At 54.1% G+C, this 20,252-nt stretch overlaps 1 protein-coding gene across 5 annotated transcripts in view; it reads left to right on the top strand.

Moving 5' to 3' along the window:
- ITPK1 (inositol-tetrakisphosphate 1-kinase) overlaps positions 1–20,252 on the top strand; it is a 179,395-nt gene that overhangs the window by 117,714 nt on the left and 41,429 nt on the right. For all 5 annotated transcript variants that reach the window (XM_042944141.1, XM_042944143.1, XM_042944140.1 and 2 more), the window contains one exon: positions 12,488–12,605. In XM_042944141.1, the coding sequence (XP_042800075.1) occupies positions 12,488–12,605 (118 nt within the window). The remainder of the gene's footprint in view (positions 1–12,487; positions 12,606–20,252) is intronic.

Raw genomic sequence — 20,252 nt, 5'->3', positions numbered from 1 at the left:
AGATGAGTGCCATGACCCGCATCCCTGCATATTCCCATATGGCAGTGCTTCCCTACTCTGTCCTCACCAGTCACCTTTACATCTCTCCACACTTAGGGGAGCCCCCAGTGAGGGTGGGCGGAATGCGACTGCCCTGTAGCTGCAGAGGTGCCCCCCACCCCGATGTGCGCGCGTGCGCGCACACACACACTCTCTCTCTCTCTCTCTCTCTCTCTCCTCAGGAGCTCCGTCTCTTCCTGGCCTCGTGTTCTCTGGGAGGCCTCAGGCTGAGGTCTCAGACACTGGCGAGCTCCCCAGAATACAAATGAGGGCCGATTAAGACCAAGGTGTCTGTGGGCGTGGAAGGCCAGCTCTCCCCAAGGAGCCATTTTAGAAAAGTCAGAGACGTAGCGGGTGAGGAGGTGCCCTCTACATACCAGGGCTGGGTCTGTAAGGAATGGAGGGTTATCTTAGTCACTGCACAGAAAGGCAGTCCCGGTACATGTGGTCTTGCTCAAGCTAGCGAACTGATGTCTGTCCCTGATGTGGAGCCGTTGGCTATCCGCCATTCGTGTTCCTGTCCTTCCCTCTACTGTTGTGGGAATGTGTGTCATTGTCCTAACAAGACTGGGTTCTGTGTAGTTCTTACACTGTGTACTTGCTTGAGGGCAGCAGGCCCTGGGCTCCAGGACCCAAAGAGCTTTTTTTGTTCACTTATCACTTCAAAGTATCAAAGAATCCTAGGACTGGAAAGTCAGAAAGGATATAAATGCATCATTGCAACCTACTGGTTTTTAGATGGGAGAACTAAGATACAAGTGACTTAGGTGGCTTTCAGAAGTATGCATAAAGTTAATGGCAGTCTTAGGACTTGAAGCCAATTTCTTTTTTATTATTTAAAAAAACATTTTTTTTTGACGTTTATTTTATTTTTGAGACAGAGAGAGACAGAGCATGAACGGGGGAGGGTCAGAGAGAGAGGGAGACACAGAATCTGAAACAGGCTCCAGGCTCCGAGCAGTCAGCACAGAGCCCGACGTGGGGCTCGAACCCACATACCGCGAGATTGTGACCTGAGCCGAAGTCGGACGCTTAACCAACTGAGCCACCCAGGCGCCCTGAAGCCAATTTCTTAATTCTGCCTCTACCTTAATTTTCACAGTGTCTTAGGGTCCTTTGTATTGGAATCGGGATCACCCAGGTGCAGCTGGGCTGAAAGAGATGGTCAGCCAGTGACTGGAAGGCAAAAAAGCCTCGACTGATGGTCAGGGACTGTTACATGGTGTGTGTACTGCACAGCTCAGTGGTAGACTGCGAATGGCACCATGTGTGGCAGGACTTGGCAGTTCTGTCCCTGGTATGGACCAGGTGCTGCCACAACCTTCTCTTGGCCTCTGGGAGCCTACTCCCAAGGTTCAGCTGCATGAATCTCCAGCCCCAGCCCCATGCCAGCCCTGGCTACCTCTTCAGACCCCTGGCTTGTGATTCTTGAACAGCCGTGGGTGCTTTGGTCTGGCTAGGGCCATGGTTGGCTGCCTGGCACAGTCTGATGCATCCAGGCACTTGGGTCTAGCGTGGATTCCTCAGGATGTCTGTGGTATGTGATTTTCTGTAAGGTGTAATGAACAGGCATGTATTCTGGGTGGTGCCGGGAAGGCTTAGCCTGGGGGACATTTGACCCTGGCTTCAGATGATTTCACGTCCGTGAACAGCGGTTGATTTCATGGCTTCAGTAGTCTGCGCAGAGGATTCGTTAGCTGTCCTCCCCAGAAAGCTTTGCTCAGCACGGCTCATGACCTCATCCTCCTGTGGAGCTAGTCTCCCGGGAATGGGGTTCACTATCTGCAGAAGCGTACTGTGCCTTTGATGGTGTGATTGCTCATGACACCGTTGTATCTGTTTGTCCTCCCTCCGGGGGTCCCCCGCCTTCACCGCAGGCATCCTGTGCGTCCGGAGACGCACGTGCTGGCCCTGAGAATTCTGCACGTGTCCTTCCCTTGGTGCTGCATGGATCTTCATCCCAGAGGCCTTTGTGGACTCCGGCATCTGGCCCGATCATTTGCTTATTCTCCTGAGAGGTGGCTGTCTTGTGGCTGTTGTTAGTTTGTCTTGATCCGGGCTCAGGAATAGAAGCAGAGACTCTGGCCCAACGTGTTGGCTCCTTGGGGCCTTTGGGAGCAGAGTGAACCAGGGTGGCCCTGGGGTGCCAGGAGGAGGAGATGGGGTTGTGGGCTCATCTCTGCCGCTTCGCTGTGTGCCCTCGGGCTTGTTTCTACTTCCTTTCACCTTTCTGGAAAGACGGGCTAAGGGGCCCTTAGGTCTTGCGAGGTCTGACCGTCTGTGACTCTTCCTCTGGCAAAGGAACTTGCAGACTCTATTGCCATTTTTTCTCGGGTGCTTTACCTTGTCCTCGCACCAGAGGCCGCGTGCTTGATCTCACAGGCTGTGCCACCAGGCTCACAGCCGAGGCTTGGGTTGACAGCACACGAGAATGATGTACTTTTCTTTTTTTAACATAAATTTTATAAGAACACACATGAGAAATCCTGGCCATGGCTAAAATTTAGATGCTTTTCCTTTGGCCAGGCCTCCCCGAGCCAACTAGAGGGCTCTGAAACCAGATGGCCTGGATTCAGATGCCATCGTGGCTGCTTCCTTTCTTGGAGAGCCTGGGCCAGGTACTGAGGCGCTCTGAGTCTTTGTTTCTGTCTGTCCAGTGGGGCTGCTAATAGGACCTAGTGCGTAGGCTGGTTGTAAGGAATAAATGTGTCGGATCCTGAAAGTGTGTAGAACACTATCCAGTACTTGGTGGGCATGCAGGAAAAGTTAGCTGCTATCATCACCATCATTACCGTAGTTATTAATAATAAATAACTCATTGTAACATCTTGCCGGGACCTCCATCTTGGTGTTAAGACTTTAGGAACCGGAAGCTTCCTCGCTTTCATCCAGCACTTGGTGTGGAAGGAGCTAGTTCAAAGGGCAGCCTTCGTGGTCATCAGCTGGAAGGTCTGGGCGTGGGTTGTGCTATCAGGAAGAGTCAGAAGGAGTGAGATTATGTTGAGTAAGCCCAGGGTTACCTCTTTCCCATAAAAACCCCTGTGAGTAATTTCCACCGGCCGCAGGTCTTCCCCAGCATTCGTTTGGTGACTAAGCACTAATTAAAACACGCCAACCCTGACTCACGGAATCAGCCTGGAGAGCTTGTTCTGTGCATGGCACGTGGGATTCACCCTGAGTGCCCATGCTTATCTAACTTCTGGAACCGAGTGATGATCAGGATTCTGAATCCCACGTGCTGTGATCCCCAGCTGATCGCTGCCGTGATCTGTGGTGATGGCTGCCGTGGCCCTGGGGAGGTGTGGTGGAATTGTGCCCCATTTCCCATCCTTGATCCGCTCCACGTAGAAGGCTGGAGTCCCAGAGAAGGTGAAGACAAGGCAGGCTATACTGAGAGCAGGGAGCAGGTCCTTGCTTCCCTGCTTAGTTCAGTGCTTTCGTTCTCCCCCACCCCCCCCCCTTTTTTTTAATAAGGTGAAGTATAACACATATGCAGAAAACCGTAGGTATAAGTGAGTGCATGATAGGTTTCGCAAACCAGATACACCTTGTATCTACCACCAGATCAAACTGTAGAGCAGGACTGCTCCCTAGAGCCACTCGTGGGCTCCCCACTCCTTCCCTGCCTGTGCCCAACCTGTCCTGCCCCTTCTTTCTCTTTCCACTCTCAGTGAGGACTTCTGTCCTCCCGTGTGACATCTTCCTGGGGGAGGGGAACAAGGACCCTGGAAGGAAGGAGGCTGGTTACCAAACTAGAAGATGAACTTTCTCCGACGTGTTGGATGCCCTCAACTCCCTGTTCCGTGAATGGCTTCCAGTCCAGTCTTCCCACACCATTCCTGGCCAGCAGGGTTTTTCTGAAACCGACTTCAATCCTAAAATTCTCCTCTTAGAAAGCATCTCTGCCTCTCCCTCCAGCCTTCAGGTTAACATGCAGAATGCTTGGCAGGGGAACCTGGCACTTAGCTTGCCCGGCCCTGCAGGCGACTCCTTCTTAGCATTCACCATGCTGCTTCCTGTCCCACCTCTCTGGAGATTGAGAGTTCTGGACATTTAGAGTCCCGAAGAACAGGCAGGGCTTGCTGTCCCCACAGTGCTTGCTTAAGGTTTCCTCTGTAAGTGCTTAGATAGGACTACTCAGGAAGCCATCGTTCAAATAGGCGGCCTCCCAGAGACCCAGACTGCTTGGTCCACGGGGGGGTGGGGGTGGGTGGTCTGGGCAGTTCTAAGGCTCTTCGTTCTTGTCCTCCCACTGCTGGCCCCAGGCTTCAGCTCTCTCTTTTCCTGTTCTAGGCCTGCTTGACTGAGTTGTGCACAGGTTCTCCAGCACTTAGATTCGAAATGGGTCCTTAGACTTTCTGGGAATTAAAGCACTTCAGCCACATAACTTGTGTTTGGGGAGGTGACAGGGTGCACTGCAGGGGCCTTGGGTTTGACACTGTAATGGCTGGTTTTGAATCCTGACAAAGCCGCAGCTGATTGCGTGGCTTTGGGCCAGTCACTTGGCCTCTCAGATGCTCAGTGTTTTCATCTATAAAATGGGAATAAAAATACAGGTGTTTACTCTATAGACCACAGAGTTTGCTTTGTGAGTCAAATCTAGCGTTTTGTGTGATTGTAGCTTTTAGAAACCAGAAAAATGGTTTATTAGTATACCATGGTGGGCTTTAAAATTAATTAATTAATTAATTAATTAATTTATTTATTTATTTTGAGAGAGAGAATCCCAAGCAGGCTCTGCACTGTCAGCACAGAGCCTGACGCAGGGCTCGAACTCACGAACTATGAGATCATGACTTCAGCTAAAATCAAGAGTCGAATGCTCAACTGACTGAGCCACCCAGGTGTCCCTGTCTGCCATGGCAGATTGTTATGATTACTACCTAAAATATCCATGCTTGAGGAACTGAGAAGTTTTGCAATCTTTTGTATTCTTAACCCAAGAATATATGGTATATAATCCAAGAGACACGAAAACGTTCATCTACACAAAAACCTGTGTACAAATGTTCACAGGAGCTTAATTCATAGTAGCCACAAGATGAAAATAAACCCGATGCCCGTTAGCTGTTGAACACATCAACAGAGGCGGTATATCCACACAGTGGAATATTGCTCAGCCATCAAACACAATGAAGCAGCGACACGTGCTACAGCATGAGTGAACCCTAAAAACGTTATGCTAAGTGAAAGAAGCCAGTCACAAAAGACTGCATTCATTCCATTTATAAGAAATGTCCAGGGACACCTGGGTGGTTCAGTCGGTTAAGCGTCCAGCTTCGGCTCGGGTCATGATCTCACGGTCTGTGAGTTCGAGCCCCGCGTCGGGTTCTGTGCTGACAGCGCTCAGAGCCTGGAGCCTGCTTCAGATTCTGTGTCTCTCTCTCTCTCTCTCTGTCTCTGTCTCTCTGTCTCTCTCTGTGCCCCTCCCCTGCTTGTGCTCTGTCTTTAAAAAAATTAAAAAAAAAAAAGAAGAAGAAGAAGAAATGTCCAGAATAGGCAAGTGTCTAGAGGCAAAAAGTGGTTTCCAGGGGCTGGAAGGAATGGGTGAATTGAAGCTGATAGCTAAAAGGTATGGGATTTTTTTTTTTGAAGTGATGATAATATCTTATAACTATGCTTTTGGTTGCACAACTCTGTCACATATTGGAAGCCATTGGATTGTAAGCTTTAAGTAGGTAAACTGCATGGTATGTGGTCAATAAATTGTTTTAAAAAAACATCCCAGGAGGTAGGGGCTGCGACCCTCTCCATTTCACAGAAGAGGACTGAGGCTTATGGAGGCCCAGAGTCGCAAGTAGGGAAGGCAGGATTCTACCCCAGGTCCAGCAGCCCCCCGCTCCCATGCATGGAACCTCTTCACAGGATTGGCTTCCACCTTATAGAGGAGGAAGAGGCCTAGAGAGGAGAAGGGGCTCCCAGTGCCCTGTGTGGTGCTCCTTCCTCCATCCTAGCTCCCCACCTCTACAGGGGAGATTTCTAGAACCATCCACTGGGCTTGAATCTCCCACTCCTGCCATGGAGGCCAGAGGTGAGGAAGTGCCCGGCTGGGCTCTCAGGCACACACACGGTCCAGCAGGAGGCCTTTCAGTGGCTGGGTCACAGGTGTGATGAGATGAGGCCTGTGTGCCAGGTCTGAGGTGGGTGGTGTCCTTGACTCACAAAAGCTCTTAATGTCGATGACGTCCAGTTTATTTTTTCTTTTCTTGATTGATTGTACTTTTAGATTTTTTTTTTTTAATGTTTACTTATTTTTGAGACACACACACACACACACACACACACACACACACACACACACACAGACACAGGGCGGGAGCAGGGGAGGGGCAGAGAGGAGAGGGAGACACAGAATCTGAAACAGGCTCTAAGCTCTGAGCTGTCCGCACAGAGCCCGATGCGGGGCTTGAACTCACGAACCGCTAGGCCATGACCTGAGCCGAGGTTGGACGTTTAACTGACTGAGCCACCCAGGCGTCCCTGATTGTACTTTTAGTACTATGCCTAAGAAACTGTTGTCTGATTCAAGGCCAGGAAGATGCGCACCAGTGTAATCTTCTGAGAGTTTTATAGTTTCGGCTCTCACGTCACAGGAAATTTTTTTGTCGTTTTTTGAGAGCTAGAGTGCACGTACATACAAGCCAAGGAGGGGCAGAGGGAGAAAGAGAATCCAGGATTCATACCCAGTGGGGAGTCCGACGCAGGGCTCAATCCCATGACCGTGAGATCATGACCTGAGCCGAAATCAAGAGTCGGACACTCAACCAACTGTGCCACCCAGGGGTCCCACCTCGTAGGATTTTTATATTAAAGGACATGGTGTTTGAAAACCATATTTCCCGGCAGTGTGTGTATAGCTGGTCCTGGGTATGTGGTGGCTGCTATTATTTAAAAGTTATGGAGCGCCTGGGTGGCTCAGTCGGTTAAGCAGCCGACTTCGGCTCAGGTCATGATCTCGCGGTCTGTGAGTTCGAGCCCCGCGTCGGGCTCTGTGCTGACAGCTCAGAGCCTGGAGCCTGTTTCAGGTTCTGTGTCTCCCTCTCTCTGACCCTCCCCCGTTCATGCTCTGTCTCTCTCTGTCTCAAAAATAAATAAATGTTAAAAAAAAAAATCACCTTTACTTAAAAAAAAAAACAAAAAAAAAAAGAAAAGTTATGATGATGATGATTTTTATTTATTATCATCTTTTCCATAATTAATCTCTCACTGGGTTTCCCATCTGGCTCGCTGCCTCTTGCTCCTTCTGGAAAGACAGTGTTGCTGTTTGAACGTGTCTCTGGCAGGAGAGGTGTGTGGGATTGAAGAAAAGGTACATCTGGTTACTTAGCCCCCTCCCTCCATGCCCCCCCCCCCCTAATTTTCTGTTATTGCAGAGAATTTAAAAATACTTGGTGGACTCCTTAACACACTGCTGGGTCTCAGGACCCAGCCTCGAGTTAACTGCTTATGACCGCTCTTGTCTTGCCTCTGCCTTACCTCACCGTCCCCTGTGCCTGGTTACTTTGAAGCAAATTCCACACATCATATTTAATCATAAGTCACTTCGGCATGCATCTCTACAGAATGAATCAGCCCTTTCTTCAACGTTTTTTATTTATTTTTGGGACAGAGAGAGACAGAGCATGAACGGGGGAGGGGCAGAGAGAGAGGGAGACACAGAATCGGAAACAGGCTCCAGGCTCCGAGCCATCAGCCCAGAGCCTGACGCGGGGCTCGAACTCACGGAACGCGAGATTGGACCTGGCTGAAGTCGGACGCTTAACCGACTGCGCCACCCAGGCGCCCCTGAATCAGCCCTTTCTAAAAGGGGGCCTGCAGTGTTTCGGGGGAGTGGGCCAGAGTGCCCACTGCCTCTGAGAATTGAGGGGGCAGGAATTGTGCTGGGTGCCTCTCTCACTCCCCTGTAAGGAGCCAGCTGGCGTCGTGGGCTCGGCCAGGACCCGAGCGGTCCACGGCGGGGTGCACCCTGGAGCCTGGGCTGCCACAGGGCAGGGGATTGTGTGGTGCTCCGGGCGTCAGCAGAAGGACTGACCCCAGGGGCAGGGCTGGCATGCCCCTCGGTCTGCTGAAGGGGGCAGGGCAGGATGAGCTCAGAGACCTTGGGTCAGGTCTGCTGCCGAGAAGCCACACGTTGTCCAGTCATGAGAATCCTGTTTGTTTTTCTACCTACCAACTCCTTTCCCGTCCGGGTCTTAACTGCCCTCAGCCGCTCCCTGACATAGGTTTTATTCAGAACGTGCATGTTGCGCATCAGGAAACAGAATCTCAGAGATTAACTGCGGTTTCTTTTTCACAGACCTCGGGTGAGTGGTAGACGTAGGATTTGAACTTGGGACTTGTGCCTGCGTTTTCCGTTAGATAAGAGCAGACGCTTGCGTCTCCCTGCTCGTTTCCTGTCCATAAATGGAACTGCAGAGGAAATGGTATCTGTGATGTTCACCCCGGTCCTCTCATCTGGCTCACATTCTCAGTGGGGAAGTGTTGACTTCCCCCAGCCCAGCAGACAGCGCTCGGTTTCCCTCTTGGCATCATCATCCTATGGGCCTTGGGTCGGGGGGCACCTGGCTGGCCTCTGCCCCTTCGTCCCCTCAACGGACAGCATTCTCTGGCCCCCTGACCAGGGCCGTCTGTGTCTGCTCTCCCCTCTTTTCAGGCTCCCCCCTAACGTCCAGGCTCCCTTTGTAGGTGCTCGGTGGCAGGCGTGCTGAAGGAACATGTGTTTACCATTTGCCATGGAGACCGTTTGGGCCTTTCTTCTTCTGAGTGGCGATAAAACGGTACAGGGCGCTCACCCTTCCAGCAATTTGTTTGGTAATTCTAAGAGACTTGTGAAAAATGCATGAGGCCTGTGGTACAATAGATAAGCTGAAAGGCTTGGAAGGAAATCCACTTGTGGATAGTGGGGCGATTGGAAAAACTCTTTCTTTGCCCTCTCTGTCCTTGTCCCAAAAGAGATTGTGTTTAGGAATAATTCTTCTGTTAATACTGATGCTTTCATCCTGGGTCAAAAGCTTGTTGGCGCCTGCTTGTCAGATATTTTCCCCTTTGGTTTCTTCTAATTTCTTTCCCTCGTGAGTTTGGCTTAAATTCACGTCTTAATGATTCTGAGTTCTCTCTTTAAAGGTCACTGCCCTAATGCATAAAAGTGGAACGAGGTCCAGCAACCACTCGGATACTCCTCTCGGGGCTTGGCTGGGGTGGAGGGGGTGATTTTTGAGGGGGAGGAAGGAGCATGTCCGGACTTCATGGGACTCCGTTGCTGGGAGAGAATTGGGCTAGCCCATCAAAGTGAGCATCTCTGATACCATACTGCCTTCTCTTTGAAGGAAGGCAGCAAGCATGTGCGTGGGTCCCCACCTTTACCCACAATGCCTCTAGCAGGTGGCTATCTGTCCAGTTCTAAAACAGGCCCCATGTGTGGCCCTGAAGTCTGCCTCCATACATACCACTCGGCAGTTTCCTCCAGTTTAGGCTTTTAAGTCACAGATGAGGGAACTGAGACCCAGAGAAGCCAGATGACCTGCGCAAGGTGACCTTGGGAGGTGATAACAGTGGGGGCATAGGTTTCTTGAGTCCTGGGCCCTTACTCTTCCCTCTGCACTAGGCTGCTTCCCGGAGTGTTGGGATGGGGGGGGGGGGGGTGTCGGGGTAGTTCAGTGCCTCAGGTCATAACCCAGAACATGAATTCAGTGGCCAGGGTTACAGATCCAGCAGGGCAAGGCATAAAAGGCTTTCATTCATCCATGTGTCTCTAGTACTCTGCACGATGATCTGAGCACTGTGAATGATGTGCAGTTGGTTGAATGAATGACCTTTTACGTGAAGACAGTGATATGACTTCATGTGTATGTGGGAATCTTGGTGTCTCCTGAATGGCATGCTCTTGTGGCAGTGTAGACCTGGTTCAAAAGAGTGGTGCTGGCACGGATAGTTGCTGTTGCGGAGCCTGCAAGCCCTTCGGCGAGGCCGAGGCTGTAGGAGAGCGGATCTGGGCACGGTCCCTGGCCTGTAGGCATCTCTGGATACACCTTCCTTAAGGACACTTTCCAGGGGCGCCTGGGTGGCTCAGTCGGTTGAGTGTCCGCCTCGTGATTTTGGCACAGGTCCTCATCCCAAGGTCATGGGACTGAGCTCCGAGCCGGGCTCTGTGCTGAGCATGGAGGCTGCTTGAGATTTTTCTCTCTCTCTCCCTCTTCCCCTCTCTCCTGCTCACACACACTCTCTCTTAAATTTAAAAACAAAAAACAAAAAACAAAAAACAAGACCCTTCTCAGCCTGCCTTCGTGGTCCCTGTGGGTGTCAGATGTGGGCTTGCCCTCATCAGCTTGGGGGCTTGTTCTGTATAAGCGGGGAGGTGGGCCAGCCACTGAGCTGAATGCTGACAGTCGCCTCCTGCAGGGGGAAGAGGAAGGTGGCTTCTCTTCTGTGTTTACATCTGTGGGATGGGTGTGCAGGGAGGAGGGGATGAGAGCGTGTCCGCCCCAGGAAGTTCGTGGATGTGAGGATGGGAAGAAGGGCTCCTCACAAGCATGTACTGGCCACCCCTTAGGGACAGAAAAAATTTTTAGACATTCAAAGAAAAAGAGCCCATAACCAGATACTTTGGTGGGAAACACAAGGGGGGGAGCCGATTTCAGAGGAGAAGGAGATATAAATCTCTGGCTTTGTGTTGAGAGCTCTTAAAAATGATTACTAGGAACCAAAATAGGTTCACTGAAAAAAAAAGTGGTGGTGGGGGGGGAGTAATTCCAAATGGAGCTTTCTTTTTTGTTGATAAGGCTTACTTGAAAAGAAGCATTGTGGCTTTGTTTCTTGGCCTTTGCTGACCTCGCAGACGGATCTGGTAGACTGGGCGGGCAGGGGGATGAATTAAGCTGGTGTATTCATTCCCTGGGGTGGCCTTGACAAAGTACCACAAACTGGGTGGCTTAAAACACGGGAGTTTGTTTTTTCCCTCTCACAGTTAAGGAGGCTCGAAGTCTGAAGTCAAGGTGTCTGCGGGGTTGGTTCCTTCCGGAGGCACCAAGAGAGAATCTGTACCCCACGTTTCTCCTACTTTCTGGCAGTGGCCAGTAGTCCTTGGCCAGCCTTGCCTTGTAGCTGCACGACTTCGGTCACTGTCTCTCTTGTCCGATGGTCTTCTCCCTTTGTGTTTCTCTGTCCAAATTGTCCTCATTTTAAAGACACCAGTCAATGGATTAGGGGCCATCCTAATCCCGTATGGTCTCATTTTAGCTTGATTCCATGTGTAAAGACACTATTTCCAAATAAGGTCGCACTCCCAAGCACCAGGGCTTAGTAGGGCTTGAACAGATCTGTGGAGGAGAACACAATGCAGCTGACAATAACAGCAGCTGGTGAGTGGCCTCCCTCACACCCGGCCTTTTCTCGGAGCCCCTCTCTCGTTACTCCAGCACTCCATGTTTTTATCCTTAGAAACGCAGTGTTTTGGGGCCAGAGGGATGGTCTCATTTACTGTGTCTGTCTGATGTGCTGCTCTGGCCCACTGCTGTGGCATGGCTTGTGTAGTCACGGAGGTGACAAGGGGCAGGGCCGGGATCCTTGTTTCCCTTTCCTGGAAATATTTTGCTCAGTTTCATGTTGAATTCTGTTAGAGTTTCTTGTTCCCCATGTGCATTAGCGTCATTTCTCCCAAGGAGACCGTAACTTCCTTAAAGGCCGGTTTGGCCATAGTTCTGCTCGCGTGCCCAGAGTCTAACCCTGAAGCTAGTAGGTACTGAAGAAGCATGTTGTCCGGGGCACTTGAGGCAAGGTGGCTGCCCTGTGGTGTGTTGGCCAACAAGCCTTCACGCAGACCTTCTACTGAATGCCGGCGTTCCGCTCTCGCTGGCCCTGCCTCAGAATCCTTATCAGAGCAGGGTGCCGGGCCACTCTCCTTGAGTGCAGTCCACACACGGAGCAGATCTAGTTTCAGGTGAGGCTTTATCCAGGGGCCAGACAAGCTGATCAGGACCTGGTTGTGCTCCCTTTTCTCAGCTCTGTTTTTCTCCCTTTGGGCTCCATTTCTGAGCTTTGGCTTTGTCCGGCCTGGCCTTCGCATCTCAGGGTGACTGCTCCCAGCTGCACAGTCTCTGTGCTTCCTCTTCTCCCCAGTGTGGAAGACGATGGTCTTGTCCCAGCATTCCTAGTGAGAGCTCCGAGCCTGCCTCTGATTGGATCGACTCTGGTCACATGTTCTCTCCTGAACCAGTGGCCAGGGTGGAATATGCTGATTGGTCTGACCAATGTCATGTGATTTCGGTGTGGCTGAGTGCGTGGGGGCAGCTTCCCCAGACTGTGTGAACCCCCAGACGGAAGTCAGGGCTGGTGGAGGGAGGGGGAAGGGAGGGATGGATGAGGGAAGGGCACGTGGGATGGCATCTTGCGGAAGCCTCACGTCATCGTCAGTCCCCCACCTCCAACCAGAAGAGGTGTGTTTTCCTTTCAGGAATACATCGATGCGCACCCTGAGACCATTGTCCTGGACCCCCTTCCTGCCATCAGGACCCTGCTTGACCGCTCCAAGTCCTATGAACTCATCCGGAAGATCGAGGCCTACATGAAAGGTACGGACACATGTGGCTTGGTGCCTGTGGCCGGTGGCAGTCACAGGGAGGCCACTGCATGGGGTGGGAGGCGGGCGGGGGAGTGTCTGATCTTTTTAGGCCCTTTGGGACAGGTAGCAGTTGAATTCCGTGGGGGCACACATTCTTGGGAGGGCCCTTTTCTCTCCTGTGACCAGCAGAGTTAGGAAAGAAAAGCCCCAGGGTGCTCACTGGGAGAGAGAGTGGCTGCAACCACTTCAAGACGGTTTTGTTTTGTTGTCTTAAACCCACAGAGTGGCGATGAAGTGTCCCGATAACACAGTGGTTAGAGAGCAGGAGTGTGTGTAGAATAGCTGAGCAGCGGGCGGGGAAGGGGAGTTATGTAACCGGGCAAAGGAGACAAACAGAAATTGAAGGGCCTTTAATCAAACACATGGAGATGTGTAATGTGGCGGCTGGACCTCGTGGGGTACGCTCTGTTCTGGAGGGCAGGCGCCTCCCGCTTAGCTGCGGGAGCTTTTCCTGCCAGCCACATCCTCTTGTCCTTGAGGACTCATTCTCCCCACCTCCCTGGGCTGGGCAGCCCCAGAGAAGTGGGACTGCCTTCCTGAGGTGTTTATTTATGTGAGAAGGGCTTTTTTGGAAAGATTCGTGTTAACAGTGACTTAGTTCTCTTTGCCTGGTCCCAGCATTCCCTGCCGAGAGTTCTGGTTTAATTTTAAGGAAAAGTGCTTTGCCTGTGTCCTGGGCCTGTATGAAGATTCATCGTATAGCCCCCGTTCCCGCCATCCAGATCATGAGTGTGGCCTGTCCGGGCTGCCTTGAACCCGGAACCCTAGTGACTTGGTCCGTTGTTGTTTTGTGTGATGGTGGAACCGGTGGGGACTTTGGCTTTGCCGGACCAGAGGCAGCCCGTCTGCAAGGTTATGCCTTCTTACATTCCTTCTTCCAGTGCTCATGAAGGTGGCCTTGGTCATTCTGCTTTGCAGACAGTAGTGGAGACTGAGAGCTTAGCAGATGGACTGACATCACACAGCCTGTGGGTCGCAGAGCCAGCATCCAGTCCGGTCTCTCCAACCCGGGCTCCTAGCTCCTAGCCCTTAAGCTTAACTTACATGTTCATGGCCAGAGGGCCCTGGATCTAACAAGCACCTTGTATGGAGCAGTCATGGACCTTGGCCAGGAGAGTTGGAACGTGCCCTGTGGAAGAGCTGGGTGTTGGACGTGGCTGTCCTGGAGGGGGTCTCGAGGCCTGTTTCCCTGGGTGTCTGGCATTTAGCAGGTGGCATAGAGCATGGGCTTCCTGGGTGGCCCCCAAATGCCAGGCTCTCTCAGCATGCCAGCATCCGTTTTCCCTTGGGCCTGGAATGGCCAGTGATGATGTCAATTTCCCTTCCCTTTGCATCGTTTCCCTGGGTCCCACTAGAACCCTCCGATGAGAAGGAAGATCCATAGGGACATTGTGGCTAAACTTTGCTTCTGGAAATCCTCCTCTTCTCAGGAGTTGTGGGCATTGGATATCAACTCTGTGAAGGGACAGGAGATGACTCCAGTCCTGATGAGAAGGCCCAATTGGCGGGAGGAGTTGAGGTCAGCAGCCATGTCTTGTGTCAAGTCCATGAGAAGAGTGAGGCGTTCTAATGGGGTCAGGGAGGTCACCACTGAGACGGCTTTTTCAGAGCAAGGAACACAGGCTTTGGGGGTGGGGGGACAGACTGAGGTTGTATCTGAATCTGGGCTCTCGTTGCCATGTGGCCTTGACCAAGTCCCTTGATCTAGCTCTGCTTGTTTTCTGTAAGATGTTGGTAATAAGTGGTTTATCCACAGGGTCTGGGGTTGAGCTAATTGGGATGACATCTGATGAGCATGGGTCCTGGCTCATGGTGTCACCGGGAATGGCAGCTGTTGGCACAGCTCCCGTTACCCTAGCAGGGGCTGGAGCGTCTGGACTGGATCTTGGAGTCTCTCTCAGTGTTCATGCCTGGAGAATCAGGGCTGGGGTCAAGGGTGAGCCTGGGCCTGGACTGTGAGTGTGCACAAGAAGCAGGGCTGTCCCTGGTGGGCGAGACTGAGGGGGACAGCCTGGGGCTCCCAGGTCAGGCGGTCGTGTGAGCAGAGTGGGAGAGGGCCGCAGCGTGGGGGGCTTGTGTGTGACCTGCAGACCGCTGGGTCGGTGTGGGGGACTTGGAATGCCTTGTGCAGTTGGGGACCTTGCTCATGAGCAGCCACTGAAAGGGTGTGAGCTGGTGAGTGAAGGGTTCGAATACACCTGCGATCAGTGTAGGTGTGGCCTGGGGACAGGTTCTAATGGGCATTACCTATGTGCTGTTGTAAGGGTGCCCCACACCGAGCCACAGGTGCGAGGGCCCGGTGACCGACCCCCAGTGGGGAGGGAATCAGACCCCATGCTGCCGGGTCCGAGAAACCTCAAACTCAGGTGTCATCAGCTCGGGAGCTGCCTGCAGGGTTGGGGGGTGGGGAAGCCCCCTCCATGGCCAGCAAGAACGTGTTGACCAAACCCTCCAGGCAGGCTTGGTCCTAGGCCAGCAGGAATTGTTTTGTGGGTGGGCCATGACCGCTGCGCCCTGGATTTTCCTTATCGTGCACACCGAGCCGGGCTGGCATTCTTCCAGGAGGGTGGGCAGAAGCTGGGATTTCCTGGAGCCTTTTCCTGCCCCCATCCCCCCACGGCTGTTCTCGTGGAAGCACTGCGGGCTCCCACCTTCCATCCTCCCGGAGCGGGGGCTCCTCCTCCCTGCAGATGCAGAGAACCTTCTCTGGGAGGCACATCCCCGGCACTCCTCCGCCCCACTCCTGCTATTCCTGGAGGCAGCCTGTTAAGCGTACTGTAAATGGCCGTGATTACCCTGTAAGCTCCTCAGGCAATTTAAGCAGTCCAAGTGACGCTTTCTGCGTGGGAAGAAGGGGCTGGGTGGAGACCTCCTTGAGGTGTCCTGTCCTTCAGCTGAGGTGGCTCTCTCTGCCTCGGAGAGCCTGGGCTGCTGCAGGGACAGACCCGGGGAGGCTGCTGAGGGGAGGTGGCCAGGGCTGCCGCTCAGTGAGGGTGGGGGTGGCACAGGGGGGTGTGGGGGTGGAGGGGTCCACGCCCAGGCAGGCCTTCTGTCTCAACGTTCAGCGTCAGCTGTGCAGACCGGGGAGGCCTGCTGTCTGGAGCCCCTGGCTCCCCGTCAGACTACCTGGGTGGCATCTCGGTTCCGTGCTCCCAGACCTCACCCTCTTCTAATCCAGAGCCTGGAGGGGAGGCCATTTGGTTAGTGCGAGGGTTGCCGTAGCAACAGAGACCGGAAGTAACGGTGGCTTAAATCAGATGGGACTTGGTTTCCGTGTCATGGAAAAGCCCAGAGGGAGAACCCAGACTTCTTCCAGCTGATGGTTCTGTGATGTGGGCCTCCTGGTCCACAGTGGTGCTGCTGAGACTCCAGCCGTCACATCCAAGATCTAGACATAAGGGTGGGGAGGCGCTAAGGAAAAGGAAGCAAGGGGAAACAGCCTTAGTTATCTTTAAGGAAAGGCCCTGGAAGCCATACCACGATGCTCTGTCCACGGCCAGGACTGAGTCCCAAACTGAGCTGCAAGGGAGTCGGGGAATGTGCTTTCTGTTCTGGGTAGCCATGTGCCCAGCTACAATGTGCAAGCTTTGTCACTGTGGAAGAAGGGGGAGAACAGATTTGAGGGACAATTAGTCCATCTGAGACCCCTTCCTTCCTTCCTTCCTTCCTTCCTTCCTTCCTTCCTTCCTTCCTTCCTTCTTTCCTTCCGGGAAGTGGGTTGCTACATGGGGAATCCACGGGTGAATGATTCTTGGAATGACAATTTCTCCTCCAGGTAGCCAGAGGCTATGGCCTCAGCCTGTGACCTTAGCAGTAAGCTCCGTCCACACAGCAGCTCAAAGCAGTGTCAGGTCACTAGGCTTGCAGAGTGAGCCACCCCAGAGCGTTTGGGCCACAGGTTTCTCTAATAGATGACTGTTTCTGGGCAGGGTCACACCCACACCCCTTAGCCAGAGGCAACAGATGGCACTAACCTGGATCCAATTCAAACCAAGTGCAGGAACCTCCCAGAAATGAAACATTGCCTGGTGCAGGCTTGGGGACGGGGAGGGAGTGAGGGGAGGGAGGCTGGGGCAGTAAGTTGTGATTGCCCAGCACGTGTCTGCAGGCCTTTTCTCTCCCTGCCACCTGCTTTGCCGCCCAGGGCCAAGATTTTGAGATGGAAACCCCGAGGCCCAGGCCTGGCTCTGCCACCCCAGCTGAGCAATTCTGGGCAAGGCTCTGGCTGGCTCCTGAACTGGCCAACGCGATACGAGAGCAAGCTGGGCTGTGATTGGATGACACAGGCTTGTCTTCTTGACCCCGGGAGTCAGGGGTGGGGTGGGGGCAGTGGCTGATGGAGGGTATCGGGACAGAGGGCTCAGGAGACCCTTCAGAGCTGATGACAGCTGTGGGTGATGGGTGACGTGCTCTGGAGGTGACAGATGGCCATCGGGACTCCAGGCCTCCCTGGAGAGGGAGGTGCACACCACGGATGGAGCAATTCTGCCTGTGGTTTTATGGGAAATTAATCAGGGCTCCTCTTGGAGTCCATTGGGAAGCTGGATTGAAAATGGAGTCATCTAGATGGCAAGTGAAGAGAAAGGAACATTCCTCAGAGCCTGGAGGAATAATTCCCCACAGAGCCTCGGTTGGGTGAGGGTGGCCAGCGGGGGAGGGGTGTGGTGGAGCTGGGGGGCGCACAGGCCTGTGGGTGTGAAAGAAGAGGCCAGGGAAGGGGCTTGGGGTCAAGGCTCGGGGCTCCGATCTGCCTGTGCTCCCTGCCTTGTGACCTGAGCAGGTCGCTTTCCTCTCTGAGCTTCCTCTGTCGGGGCTTGGGCACTGAGGCAGCCCTTCCTGCAGACCAGGCACTGTTCGAAGCACTTTAGCTAATTTAACCCTCGCAGTGACCCTATGAGAAAGGTTCGACACTGAAGTGCGTGGGCTTGTCAGTTCAGGCCACAGAACTACTTTGCGGGGCAGAGCTGGGATCTGAACTGAGCGCCATCCGTCTGTGCTCTCAGCTGCTGGTCCCTGAAACCCTGGGTGTACTGCTTGCTCCTCCCGCGCCATCCCCGACACGGACCGACACCCCGTCCCTGACACGGACTGACTGAGGCAGAGGCCTGGATGGACACAGAGAGGGGCTCTGCTGGGACTGCCAGCTGGTGGCACTCTTGGGTGCCCTCTGCTGTTCAGGAGGTGACACCGACCCCAGAAGGTCCCTGGGGCCCACTCCACCGAGAAATGAGCAGCTCTGCTTGAAACGGTCACTGAGGCTCTGTGCCCCAGAGTTCCGGAGGAAACGGGAGTCCTGTCTGTTCGGTTTGAGAGCAGCCACATACGGTGGTGGAAAAGAACAGGCTTTGGTCCCGACAGACTGGGCTCAGCTCCCCTCGTTGGGCCTGCGCAGTCACTGGTTCCCTCTGAGTCGTTTGCTCATCTGTACCGAGGGGTTGCCTTCACCTCCCTGGGGGCCAGTGTGCAGCGGGTCGGGCCCTGTTCGTTGCAGCGAGTGCGGGTGGCCCAGAGTTGGGTGTCCCATGCCGTCGGCTCCCTCTCCTTGGTCCTGCTGGGCGCCCAGGTTCTAGGCGGGAGGCATGTGGCAGAAACTGGTAGTGGGTGGCGGGGCCTGGAGTCGAGGACAAGGAGGACAGGAGTGAGCGCACCCCAAGGACTGTCAGCCCCGAGTCAGCCAGCTTCCAGCCTGATTTTGTGCAGGAGGCTGGAGTTTTGAAACAGCCTGCCAAATAAACACTCCATACGTATTGAGTGGGCTTCACAGGAGGCCTTACGGTGCCTGCCTGCCTGTGTCTCCCTTGAGTGTCAGCCAGCCTGACCCACAGCGCTGAGGCCAAGGGGACAGAGCACCAGGCCGGGCCTGGGCAAACCCCTGGAGCAGGTGGCTGTGCAAATGGCACAGCTTCTACAAGCTTGGGTGGCGGTGGGGGCTTTGGGTGGGTGCTTGGCTCCTGGTTTCCCTCCTGGATTTGGGGGCATGTGGGAGAAACACTGTCCTCATTTTTCATGTCGTCTGCTTCCTGTGACCCAGGTAGAGACCCCATGTTCAGATCGAGGCAGAGGGTCGCCAGAGCAGGATGGTGGGTAGAGCACCATCTGTGGGCCCGGCCGAGGTAGGCACCTTCCCAGCATTAGGTGGGGCCTGGGCCTGGACCTAGTGGCATTTTGGCGGTGCCCTGGTGAGCCTCCCTTTGTCACCTGCCAAGAGGAGGTAGATGCTGAGGATAGTACTGAGGACCATGCCTGGCCCTGGGCGGGCAGCTCCTCCTCTCCTCGTGGTGAATCCTCTCAGCAATGAGAAAGTGGAGGCTGAGAGAGGGGAGGGTTTCAGAAGTCTTCACGTCGAGCCCTGTGCCGACTCCAAAACCGAGCCTCCTTCCTACACCAGATGCATTTTGCAGCTGATTCTCTGAACCCCACCCATCTCCGTGCCCTCTGCTCGCCCTGGGTGGGGTCTGCTCCTGTCCTTGGCTCCGGGTCAGAGGCCACACCTGCCGTGCGGGCCTGGGGCCAGGGTTCACCTCTGCTGCTGTCCGGGCATCCGGCCCTGCAGGGACTCTGTGTCTCTCTCTGCTCCACCCACCTGCCTGCCGGCTCATCCTCAGCCCTCAGAGGTCCCCTTCTGAAGTGAGGCCCTGTATCACCCGCAGGAATCCTGAGGGTGTTGGCCCTGCCAGACGGGCTCACAGTGGAGACCGCAGAGCCCAGAGCACGGGAGGACTTCCCACTGGCTCACGTCTGCTCACTGCTTGTCCCCGCCTGCCCCCCACAGGCCTAGGCCTGCTCATTCTCCTCCCGCCCGAGAGCTGTTTCCTTTGTGTCTCCCCACCCTGGCCTACCTGCAGCGGGGAGATGACAGGTACCTTGGGGAATGCACAGACCCCAGCCTGCTCTTCAGCAGCCTCCATCTTGACACATTCTGCGTTCCAGAAGGCTGAGGGCTGTGCCCGGAGGGCAGCGGCCCCTGTTCCCTGGGGAAACAGACTCAGCTTCTGCCTCAGAGCTCTCAAGGTCCAGGCCTCCTAGTGCCGGGGCCCAGGGGCTGGTCTTACTGGGTCAGGGACGTGGAGATGCAGTGACTCCCTTTGTGGGGAGGGTGCAGGTGTCCCCTCACTTCTTGTTTTCTGCAGTTATACCGGAAGCCAGAGTCCCAGAGCTGGTATGGTCTGACCGAATGACAGCAGACCAGCACCCAGCTCCCCACCTTGCCTTCCTGCTGCCATGGCGGCCTGATAGGGGTGCCTGCCCCCTCCATGCTGGTGCTGACCTCTCTTTGGCAGTCCTCTGCCAAATTCCTCACTTCCTCTGCCACAGTCTAGGACACAGCACTGGAGGTTCCAAGGAGAGATTCCGGGAGTGAAGTGGGCTCTCATGGTGGCTGGTTTGCAGCCTCCCAAGGAGACTCAGGTCCGTTCTTGGAAAGAACTTTCCTGTTTGTGCCCTCAGAGCTTCTCACTGGACCTTCCAAGCCTTTGGGACTATAGCAGCCAGGCAGGGGCAGCCCCTTCCCCCACGGGTGCCTCCCTCCAGCTCCGTCTAGCCCAGTGTCTCTGGATGAGATACCAGGCTTCTTGCTCGTGTGCTGGCACACAGACCC

The sequence above is a fragment of the Panthera leo genome, chromosome B3 (assembly GCF_018350215.1).
Source record: "Panthera leo isolate Ple1 chromosome B3, P.leo_Ple1_pat1.1, whole genome shotgun sequence".
In the NCBI taxonomy this organism is placed as follows: Eukaryota; Metazoa; Chordata; class Mammalia; order Carnivora; family Felidae; genus Panthera; species Panthera leo.
This window is presented reverse-complemented; position numbering and strand designations above follow the sequence as displayed.